Source organism: Apis mellifera, linkage group LG4 (genome assembly GCF_003254395.2).
Source record: "Apis mellifera strain DH4 linkage group LG4, Amel_HAv3.1, whole genome shotgun sequence".
Lineage (NCBI taxonomy): Eukaryota > Metazoa > Arthropoda > Insecta > Hymenoptera > Apidae > Apis > Apis mellifera.
In genome coordinates, this window is record NC_037641.1 from 7,656,859 (window position 1) to 7,669,367 (window position 12,509).

Sequence of the window (12,509 nt, forward strand, 5' to 3'; positions counted from 1 at the left end):
TTCACGATTCAAATTCTTTCGACAAAAATTGATTCGTCGAATAAATCATACTTCTGCGATACTCGCAGATATATCGAATTATTTATTTCAAGAACGATTAAAATTATTTAATCATTATTTTAATTGCATTCATTGTATCTCTCAAATCTTTAACGAGGACAATTTTTCACAAAAAAAAATTTTCAAAGTTTAAAGTATCACGTTACAGAAACATATTACGTCACGTTAAATAAATTGCTATCAAGTATCTTTTTCAATATTTTCAAACTTCACTGGACTATTTTAATATAAATAATAAATCGGCATAATATTATAATTTCCATATGATAATTCGTTACAGACGGTGGTGTAGTGGGTGGTTCAAGAGCCGGGCCGGTGGTCACTCCTCATACATTGGAATTGACACCACGTGGTAGAGTTTTGCTGCAACTTGCGCCACCCGAAAGTGCACGGGCATATCTGCCCCCGGAATATCGACCTGGTCGTGTATACTCGGACACCGACTCGGAAAAGGTACGAGCCACTGATCAGACGCTGCTTTAATCTCACGTAATGTTGATTAACCGAGCAATCGAGGTAAATGATTTGTTTTCTGAAGATACAGCGAAATCTTATCGCGTTTAATAATCTTGAAAGGGGAAGAGATTGGAAATTAACAACGAAAGGGCATGATTTTTATTTTTTTTTTTTTATCAGATATTAAAATTGCAAGTAGATATTAGTGGAAATCTTTCATCGAGTAAATTTTTTATATCTATAATAATAAAGATGGATTTAATTATTAAATTATGATCGCGATGGGATTAAAATTAAGTGTAAATGCGGTCAAATAATGGGCGGGTAATTAACGAAATTAGTTAACCAATTAACCGTAATGCCTTTCAACGGAATACACGTCGAACAAGGTTCTTGAAATTTCGTAATTAAGCTCCATTCACGCGGGAACAGGTCCAGGCTTTCTTGCTTGTGTTAAATCGCGCGTTCAATTTCTTTCAGCTCGCCATTTTGCGGTCATTTTTCCCGAACAAGTCGAGTTTCAATCGAAATTGAAAAACAACTCCTTCGTTTATTGTATTATTCTCACGATCCGATAATTAATCGCGATCAAAGGGTTGAATATTTGATTAGACTTTATGCATTTCGTGGAAAAATTTAAATGTACGAAAATCTCGATTAAATATACGTGACAAATATTTAATATTAAAACAGATCTATATTTCCATTTCATTCTTTGCAATTATATTCGTGAAAATTTTCAATAAATATTTGCAATCTAACAATTAGATTCAAGGTTTTCATGCGAATATGTATTTTTCATATTTTATTTTCATCATAATTGAATATTATACGAAAATAAGTATATCTGGAAACCTTTTGAATAATCCAGGATATTTAATATATGATATTAAAGCAATATATGTAGTATATTATATCTTATGGAATCATTTCTTTTTCAATATTTTCAAATAAACAATAATAATTTATTGACAAACGTAAGAAGACTTTTATATTACAATTTTGTTAATAAATCTATATAATAAAATTATCGATACAAATAATAGCATATATTTTACATTGATATTATTTATAGAACTTGTTTTAACTGCATAAAAAATTCCAATCTGCTAATAATAAAGTTTTACAATTATCCAATACGATTTCTCGCTGTAAAACGAATGAATGCAAATAGTCGAAATTTGATGCGATTGTTTGAACAAATTGTTTGCAGGGAAATTAGGGATGCGTTCTTTTTTTTTTCTTTTTTCTTTTTTTTCTACCCGCATGCTGTGATTTGTACGCGTGAACGCGTAAAATAGTTTGAAAATATTAACGAGAAATGTCGAGATTGATCGAATTGCGTGGTAACTGGAGAATTTAATTGTTTCCATGTACGAACGTATTATTTCGTGCTATGGACAAAATGATATTTGAAATGATAAGTAATAAAATTAATAAATAAAAAGAATAAAAAGTAATAAATAAAAAATTTTTTTGAATCGGCGTTATTTTATAAGAAAATATCTTGAATGATAAAAATTGTACAATTTGCATCAAACTCGAGTTTCGATATTTTTGATCGGAATTTAATTAATCTGAAAGTTAATTCGAAATTCCTTTGTTCCTTCCTCGAATAAAGTTTTAGCTTATTGATGAATTGCAAAATTAAATATACAGCTATCCCATACGCTGTATAATTTTTTTTTTCTCATTCGTAAAGTAATTATTAATTTTTGTTTTATTGGAAATATTTCGTTTATCTTTAAATCTTTGGATCATGGATTTATGATATAAATTGCTGAAAAAACAAAATTGGAATTAAAGTTCCGTTGAAAGATTACGTGTTGGAAAAACATGGAAACTTTGATGAGCATTAAATGGAGTATTTGTAAGTTTATTTTTATATTTGATTATGTTTTTGTTAATATTTTTTTAATTAGAATTTTTTAACTAATTATAATTAAGCAAATTTTAATATTTTGTAAATTTAAATTCCATAAAATTCAATTTTGTAATATATAGAATGATGGAAATTATATTCATATGCTACATTATGAAGCATAATTATTTATCATTAAAAATTCGCAATAAATAATTGTTAAATTCACGATGAATTTTTAATATAGTAGTAAATTTTTTAATATAGTAGAAATTTTCTCAATTCTTAATTTAAAAAATATTAAAGAGCCATTTTATATCTTCTTTTATATTTTTTTTCCATCAAACAGAAGCTTAATTTATATTACAAGAATAAAGTAATATTTCCTTTATTTCGTTCATAAATTCCTTTTTACACAAATATAAAAGAAAAAAAGTGAAGGAATAACATTTTAATCGTGAACGAAGTATCTCCAATATATATCTTCAAATCTCCATCCTACTTTTACTTTCTAAAAATAGAATAATATATTTTTTATCTCATTAAAAATATTTAATCATGCACAACTTCAATTCTCAAGATTTTTTCCTTCAATTTCCATTCCAAAAGTAAAACAATATTATTTATCCTCTCTCTATTAAAAAAATTCTCTCTCTCTCTCTCTCTCTCTCTGCGCAAACATGGATACAAATGCAAGAGGAATCGCCGTGTTACTCGACAATTGTAAGAGGTGGTCGCTTCCATATGAAAAACACAGGAAAACGTTGTTTCCACGGCCAACAACAAAACAATTTTACACACAATTTCCGATACGTGTTTTGCGCGTAGAAACATCTCTCTTCTGTCACCGCCAGCCTGAGACACCCTGTATACGGACGTGGAAACGAAGTTCGAAGTTTATTTATTGCGCGCCCCGTTTATTCCGCCTTTAATCTGCACCGAGATAAATACCGGCTAGCTGAAACAACGGACCTCTGTCCGCTGGCGGACAGGAAGGGAGAAAGAGGTACCGGAACCGGTGGGTGTAGGGGGTGGTGGCGGTGGAAGAGACGAATCGAAAGAGATACAAAGGCGTGGAGAGACCAGCATTTCAGTTGGCCGACGAAAGAAAAAGGATTTAACGATCGACTCGTTAATTGCGCGAATAAATTGCACGTGAAATTCCAACCTCTTCCGCATTCGACCACGCATTGTCGCACGCATTGGGATTGAAAACTTGACGCGTCTTCCAGATATTTTATTAATATATATATATTTTTTTTTAAGAAGAAATATTTAAATTGAATAATTTTAATATATATAATTTATATTTAAATAGCAGACTATTTATTTGCTTTTGATGTAATTTCATGTAACAACGTGGATATAAATATTAGATACATTTTATCGAAATCGAAAGCAAAAGAAAAAAACAACTTTAGAATAAATAATTTTCACAATTTTCGAGTAGTAAAAATTAAAATTAAAACATCCACGATAATTTCCTCGATGAAAGTTAAAATGTATCCAACAATAATTAGAAAAAAAAAATCAAAGACATTAAATGAGAATGAAAAATTGTTGTAATTAATAATTCGTAGAACTCGTGTTCCATTTTGAACACACTTCCTCTTATCTTAAATACGTGAATATTTTTAGAAATATCCAGTTCATCTCGCTCACGAGAGATTATAAACAACGAAGAAGACAGTGTACGACATATATATATATGTATATTCGCTTCTGCTGTCTTATCTCTTGAACGGCATTACGATGTGAGGCTCACATGGAATTCCGCCGCTTTTCAGATGTGGATGTACTCGTTGGGAAGGGCATTATTGGACACGACCCCGAGAGTCGCGGCGCTGACAGGAACGGTTTCCGTTTCACCCTCGTCGGCACTCCAGTCCGTTTTAGCCGCCATGACGGAACCTGATCCACGGAGACGAGCTTCCTTGATGAATCTGCTCGACGTAAGTCTGTAAATCTAGTTGAAATTGTTCCCTCCTCCTTCTCTTTTTCCTCACGACGGGAACATCCGACTCGTTTCCTTCCAATCTCCTGCTCGCCTTGGATATAAAAAACCGATGTAACGATTGGTGGATGAGGAGAAATATTTCTCTTTTTTTTCTTTGTGGTCTGATTGATATATCTATGTATTTAATGATGTAAAATTTGCAAAATTCTCTCTTGGTTGAATTTTGGAATGAAGAGGGAAGGAGGTATGAGATTGTGAAGTGAAGTTTGTTGATATATATATTTAGTAAGAGTGATTATTTAAATTAAGAATTGTTATTGTATTGTCGAAGAAAATGATAAAACGAATTATAATCGTTTAATAATTAAATAAATTAATTATGTTTTGGAATAGAATGTCGAGTTTATTAATGAAATTATTATTTGTAAAGAGTATATATATAAAATTGTTGTGATAAATTTTTAGAATTCGATTATGCATTATGATAAATAATTAATTTTTAATCTCAGGATGGATAGTGATATTTTTACATTTCAAAAAATTGATTGACGCAAACATTTAATAATATTTGGTAAATATTCATGTTAGTTTCGTTTATGTTTAAACTTTTTTTATTTTCGACACGTATTCACCTGGCGGAAACTGCAAATTTTCGGTAGACGTGCGTCCATATATTTGCACCAAAAACAGGAAATAATTCTATATAGATATCGCTAAAAACTCGATATTTTATTCCCTGCAATTCCAGGCAGTTCATATTTTTTCCTTCTCTTTCTTTCTTGGAAATATCCCCAGACGAAATTCAAATAATTCTACTTAAATAACAAAAATTCTTTGAAGATATAAAAATATTATTTAAAAAAAAACTCTTTAAACGCAAATATCAATATAGACGCAATTTAAATTTATCTCTAAAAGTCCCACAAAATATTTTTATACAATATTCATTCATTCGTTCTCGTTTCCAGAAATCAATCTTCCAAAGGAAAAAGGAAAAGAAGTAACATTAACAATTTACACACTGTCGAAAGAAAATGCTCCTCCATTTGTCGATTAATCCTCCGCGTTTCAAAATTCACACCGATTTCAAATTCAATTCAATTTCACCACGACTTCCCTCCTCCTTCCCCAAACGTAAATAAATACGCTCGTCGCAAAATCGACTTCTCTCCATTCCCTCCTCGCCTCGCAACGTGAACACAGAGAGGAGGCCATTATAACGCGTTTTGTCGTGGCCCGAAGGGACACATAATAATTACGGCCGCGATTTATTCGGCTGGCGTTTTTGTATGGCGGGCCGAAAATTAATTCCCGTGTCACGGCCAAGAGCAACGGGACGAGACGTTGAATCGCGAACGAGGTTGAAGAAGCAGCTGCATCGGAGTTGAATCGGGTGGCGAATACACGACGCGAAACACACAACGGGAGCGGCCCATTCGCGGGAATAACAATGCTATTTCGCGGCTATAAAACGCAGCGTGGTTATCCCACGTTATTGAAATTCACGGCCTATATCTCTCCACTTCTCCAATTCTGAAGTTCTTCGTTTCGACGAGGAGCCGTGAAACGCACGGTTGCCATTTGCATCGTTTCTTGCATAATTCTTTTTAAAAAAAAAAAAAAAAAAACTTGGTTCAAGTTGATCCTGGACGCGATGATTTTATGAAACGGGGAATAGATATAATGCGAAAAGTGAGTATAATATTTTGAAAAAAAAGAAATGTTCAGTTGTTTGAACTTTTGAATTATTTTTCGGACGAATCTTGAGACGAGATAATTTTACACGTTGAGAAACGTGATTTCGTGGTTCACATTTGTTGCAAATTGATCTTCTATATTTAAAAAAAAAAAAAACGTTAGTTCAAGTTGATCTTGGACGCGATGATTTTTACGAAGAGGAATAGATATAATGCGAAAAATGAGTATTTCGAAAAAAAAAGAAATATTTAATCATTTGAACTCTTGAATTATTTTTCGAATGAATCTTGAGACGAGATTTACACATTGAGAATCACGTGATTTCGTGGTTCACGTTTGCAAATTGATCTTCTACGTTTAAAAAAAAAGGTTCAAGTTGATCTTGGACGCGATGATTTTACGAAGAGGAATAAATATAATGGAAAAAGTGAATATTTCGAAAAAAAAGAAATATTCATTCGTTTGAACTCTTGAATTATTTTTCGGACGAATCTTGAGACGAGATTTGTGATTCACGTTTGTTGCAAATTGATCTTGTACGTACGTGGTTTTGCGAAGTAGAAAGTTTTATGCTAACGGGGATGATTCTTGGATTTTGCGCTACGGCAAATTGATCTTGAACGAGATGGAGAGGAGAGGCGGTAAAAAGCGGTGTAATGAAAAGGGGGAAATTATTATTTGGCTTTGATCGATTCTAAAATCGATGACTCGAAGCATTTTGAATAAATTTTATTATTAGAGATCTTGAAATAAAGTTTGGAACTGAATATTTTTAGGAAGTTTGCTATTCAGAATGGGAAAATTTTAAATTGAAATCCGTAGAATGATGAATGTGCTGAAATAAAATAGGATATAAGTATATGGAATGTGTATATTCGTATAGAATATGTGCATACATTGAAGCATGCATTCATTCGCATAATTCATAAAAATCTCCGTCAAAAAAGCTTATTATTACAAAAAAAAAATAATATTATTATTAATAATCGTTAATATCTAATTAATTAACATTAATTCCATTACCATTATTTTCTCAAGCATCGAATTTATTCCACATAAATCATCCGTTATTGAGTGTATTAAAAAAATCCCAATTATCGAAAGAGGAATATCCTTTTTCTATTCTTTTTCCCCTTTTAACTTCGTTTCTACTTTCCAGTGTGAAAAGATATTCGATCAAAATGCTTCGCGTTGCAAAGGACTACAGATTATGCAATTAGGTCGATCACGTCTGACTGCTATCATCGCGCGTTACAGGTACAAATTTCATTAATACTGGAGCCGTAAAGGGCGATCTGTCGATCGAAGGCGAATATAGAGAACGATCGTGGAGGAGCACTTGAGCGTTTGCGAAGGCGGACACGCTTTAATTGTGTTATATGTCGCGCGAATAGAATGGATCGTGGCGATTGGCAATGAGTTAAATATCGCCGTGATAATATTAAAAAAAATTTCTGACGATCTACGATATATCTACGATATATTTTCTCCTGAGAATTGATCGAGCTGATAATGAAGATGATCAAATCGAAGCTTAGCTTTTTTCTTTTTGGAAAATAAAATTTTTCCCAAAACGAGATAAGTGTGTTGGAAAGAGATAAAAAAAAAATAATGCTCGGTTGATAACAAGATATAATTCATCTACGCTACGATAGAGGGCAGAGATACGAGTCCCTTTTTCCCTTCCTTTCAGAGATCTATGAAGAAATGCCACAATTTTAATCGAGAATTTAATTTTTATCTACTATTATATCTTAGTTATATGGGGAAGTTTAATAGATTAGATTAAATTGATTTATTGAACAATGAATATTGAGAAATAAATACAATTTTCTTGTGAATATCTCGAAAATTAAAGTCGAATTGCAACAGTAACATTTACAAAGAAAAATTATTCAGTCTGATGACCTTAACAAAATACTTCAAGATCATCAATATGGAGGAATTCTCTTATTCCAATTAATTATTCAAAGTTTTCATAACGTCGCATATATGATTTAATACAAGCTTCTCATAAATCTAAAAATAATTTTATTTTTCATCCTCAATCTCTCGAAGGGATAAAAATAATTGGTGTTAGAACGATAAGAAAGAAATCCTCTCTATGATTAACGCCTCTCTAGAAACTGGCCACTTTTAATAAAACCATTCGTTCGGGTGACCGTAATTCATCGGTTGCACCTGAATGGGCCGCGAAATTGATGAAATCCCGAGGCAAAGAGGGGTCACGAAGCGCGAACTTACCTCTTCGTCGTCGCCAATTTCATCGAGAATTCCTCGGCTCGACGATGAATCATCCGGTCGGAGCAGTCGATCGATCGCTCGGCTGAAATTACCGACCGAGATCGATCCTCCGGAGGATCGAGAAGAAATTCGAAGAACGTAAATGATCTACCATATTGATAACTTGGAAGATTGAATCAAAAATTAACGGGGATTTCATAGAATATTTCCGTTTTTATTTCGTTTCAAAAGTATACTCTTTATTGAGGGTGTAAATGAAATTATGATTGCGAATTTTTGCTAATGAATTTCTTTGATCTTTCGAATTTTCAAATCATCATTGTGTAATACAAAATCGTAAATACTCGAGCGTGAAATCGATCAAGAGCGAGTAAACGCACGGAAAAAAAAAAATACAAAAGTACTTTTGGCACCGTCTTTTCGCAACCATTATCTTTCATAGAATTGGCTTTTGTCATCCCAGAGTACAATGAAGCGACGATAGGTCGCGAACTTGCGGCTCGCTTCTCCGTTGATATCACAGTCTATGGAATTTCTTGGGGCTATTGTTCCTCCTAAAACTAATAGATTGTCTACCAATGTGGGCATTTCGAAATCGGATAATCAGGATACCGCACGATTTTATTGATAATATAAAATAGGAACTCGTAATAATATTCGATCTAGAACGAAGTTTTAAATCTATTTCGAATTAATTTCTTAGTATTTTCCATCTAATCTTAATAATAGTGGCATGCTTTGATCAAAATATTTATATTCGTTAGAAAATATTAATTTCTGTTTAATAAATTACAATAAGCTACTAAAAATTAATACATTTTTGATATATTTTTCAAATCGACTCAAGTATGTAGTATCAACACTTATTTAACTGTTAAGCGAATTAAGATAAGATCGTTATCCAATTATCCAGAAAAAAAACCTGTCCAAAATAACAAACGTAAAATTTATCGATAAAAATACAGATGAGAATTGATAAATATATCTTCGAAACGTGCAAAAGTACATAAAATTTAATACATATTATTATCCATCTTAACAGCATAAATAAACACTCTATGCTCTCTGTCCCATTTCAGGTAATCTCCGAGTACTGCCGCACCCGTTTACAATCGAAGCCTTTCACTCACATCGTGATGGATATGTACCGCGAGGTGGTCAAGTCCTCCCAGTACACAGCTCGAAAACGCATGATCACATATCAACACCTAAATCCTCCTCTTCGAAATCAATCCGATCTCTCGGATCAGAATCGTCGCCAGACCAACTCCTATCCCCACCACCATCATCCCCAACCACCACCACCACCGCCACCACCGCCGCCACCAACATCATCGTCATCCCAACAACCGGACTCCCTTCAATCGATCCACAATCAGGCCGGCAAAAATCCTCATCCACACAATCCTCATCATCACCGTCATCATCATCATCATCACCACCATCATCGTAACAACAATCAAGATCAACAGTATCGATCGATGAATCATCAGTACAATCACTCGAGCCAGCATCGTTCTCCAGCCCGATACCAGCCCCATCAACAACACGTCCAACAGTTCCAAGATGCGTCACAACAAGCTGAAACGCCCAAGATCCATCACTACCATCATCACCATCATCATCATCCGGCCAAGGGTGCGCTGTTCAAGCTTCAGTCGCGAAACTCTCACTCGCACCCGAATCTGACGAGTCTGTGCGGCCAACAGTCGCAACAGAATCGAAGGCAGGAAGTGGAGGATCGTAGGGCGCAGCAGTTTCACTCGCAGATGAACGTGCAGGCGAGCGGGCGTCCCGTGTTGCAGCATCCACGAAGGCACCATCACTCGAGAACGTATTCACAGCCGATTTACACGAGGCTGCAGCACACGAGGAGCAGTGGAAATCTGCCATCGACGATCGTCGGTGAAAGTAATCCAGGAGGGAACGTTTACAGCGACCCAATTTACGCGTTACCCGTTAAACCTTTCCTCAGCTCCCAAGACGTCAGGGTGAACGGACTGTCGGTCAAGACACCTGTCGGCCATCGTAACGAGGATGTGTACACGACCACGGCTATTGCAAGGTATTTTTCTTTTTTTTTTTTTGGAAAATGTGCTTCGATATTTAAGTTTCAAGAGATGACAGTCCTTCAAGATGTGATTGTATTTTGAAGCGTTGATAAGTATATAAGATAATAATAGGTGAAGTGAGTTATTTAGTTCGAATTGCTAACACAGTTTTTGTAACGCAGGCGACCGTCCATAGCCGGTTATTCTCATCCGGATATAGCGACGTCGTCGTCGACAGAGCGGACACGAGAGGAGATTTACGGAAGATCTACGGCGCGAGAGAAGCCAGCGCTGCAGAGGCAACACTCGAATCCTCAGCTTCCTTCCAACAGGGATCAGGACGATTTTGAACGGGTGCCGGAGCAAAGCGTAACGACTACCGATCACAGGTGTCCGGCCGGTAGAGGGAAAGAGGAACAGGGAGTGCAACAACAAAATCCAGTGTCTTCCATGAGAGTGAGAAGTGTTCAAGGACCGCCAAAGCCGCCTCGAATAATCACCACGCTGAAAAAGCTGCCATTCTCCGACGTGGAAAGCAACAAATCGGAACCACCGGCGAAACCGCCTAGGTAAACATTTTTTTGACATTGTTATTCGCTGGGAAATTTATTTAAAAGAGAAGTTTGATTTTAATTGAAAATATTGTGTATTTAATCAGACAAGTATAATATTCACGTTAATATATTTCAGAGTAATATAATAGATATGGAATCAATTTATTACATCAAAATTCTATGTTACAAGAGATATTAAAACAAATTAAAATAATTGTTCTTTTGACGTCTAAGATGTAGAATCATTCTAAAATTATTTTAATGAACCATTCCTCCATTGTTTATATTCATTCTTTTTAGCAGAAGTATTAATTGTTGTTGTAAAAGATGTATTTATGAAATTTTCTTTTTCAAGTTACAGTTTTTAAATAAACCAACATTTATCTTTTATGTTAATATCTCTATTGCTAAATTTTGTTCATGATAACACGGGTATTGAAAAGTTATTGGAAAATACGAAGAGGATGGACCAGACTACATTGAAATCTATAATCTACCAATAATAACGTGTTACAGAATTTCATCAATCTTGAAACAGGATATTAAATTATATCAGCAATTTTTAAACTGTATTTGATTTATTGTTTAATTTTCATAAACTATGAAGATTTATGATTTTGCTATTGAATAGTATAGAAATTATGTTGAGATTACAAAAATAAATGAAGGGAAAGTAATGGTTCAAGTAAAAAAATAGATAAAGAGAGAAGGAACATGATTTTATCTTTGATCATAGTTTAAAATAAATTTGGAATTTGGAATGAAAGCAAAAACTTGAATAGAAAGGTGCAAAATATAAGGATAAAAAGAAAGGGAAGAATGGAGAAAAAAAAAGAATCGTTCTAAAATAGAGAAAATGAAAGAAATAAAAAGAGATTTTGTTATGATCGTTCTTGTCGGAGAAATCTTGAGAATCCTTTGAAATTTACGGTTATTAAACATGGATAAATTCATTGACGTCATCCGTTCGAGTATTGTAATGTAACGAAGAGATTTGTAACGAATTGTTTATCGTTTAACTTTTAAAGAAAAACTATTTTCCAATATTTTGAAATAATTATTAATTTAAAAATATCTATTAGATAATAAAATAAAACTTTTTAGAATTTTTAAAAATTGCAAAAATTAAAATTTTTGTTAATATTAAATTTCTGTTTATATATTATTTTAATGCGAATAGATATTCAATTTATATAAGAGCAAAGGAACTAAATATTTCATGTTATACATATGTTTATCAAAAGATAAATTTATAACACATACATTTTTCTAATGTTTTTAGAAATCTGATAAAGAATGGACCCAGAGCACGACGTGGCAAAGCCGTTCAAAGAGCACCGTCCCGGTTATACAGAACAATAGGGGGACCTACAAGATCATTTAACAAAGCCCAATGTGTCGGTCCTGAATTCGTAGTACGTGCCAATCAGCCACCAAAGACATTATGCGTTGGCCAAGTTAAGGTAATGAAAAAAAAATATTTCTTTCTTTCTATATCAACACCTATTAATATTCAAATATAAAATTTTACAGTGACATCGAGAAATAAAATAATAATCACAGAAGCTAATTTATTTAATAAAAAAAGAAAAAATACAAAAATAAGAATACAAAAATAAGAATAAATC

The 12,509-nt window shown here is 33.4% G+C and overlaps 1 protein-coding gene across 3 annotated transcripts in view; it reads left to right on the top strand.

Annotated features, from left to right (window-relative positions):
* LOC100577492 overlaps window positions 1-12,509 on the top strand; it is a 94,796-nt gene that overhangs the window by 66,945 nt on the left and 15,342 nt on the right. For all 3 annotated transcript variants that reach the window (XM_006562687.3, XM_006562684.3, XM_006562686.3), the window contains 5 exons: window positions 341-513; window positions 4,165-4,329; window positions 9,356-10,341; window positions 10,510-10,896; window positions 12,164-12,344. In XM_006562687.3, the coding sequence (XP_006562750.2) occupies window positions 341-513; window positions 4,165-4,329; window positions 9,356-10,341; window positions 10,510-10,896; window positions 12,164-12,344 (1,892 nt within the window). The remainder of the gene's footprint in view (window positions 1-340; window positions 514-4,164; window positions 4,330-9,355; window positions 10,342-10,509; window positions 10,897-12,163; window positions 12,345-12,509) is intronic.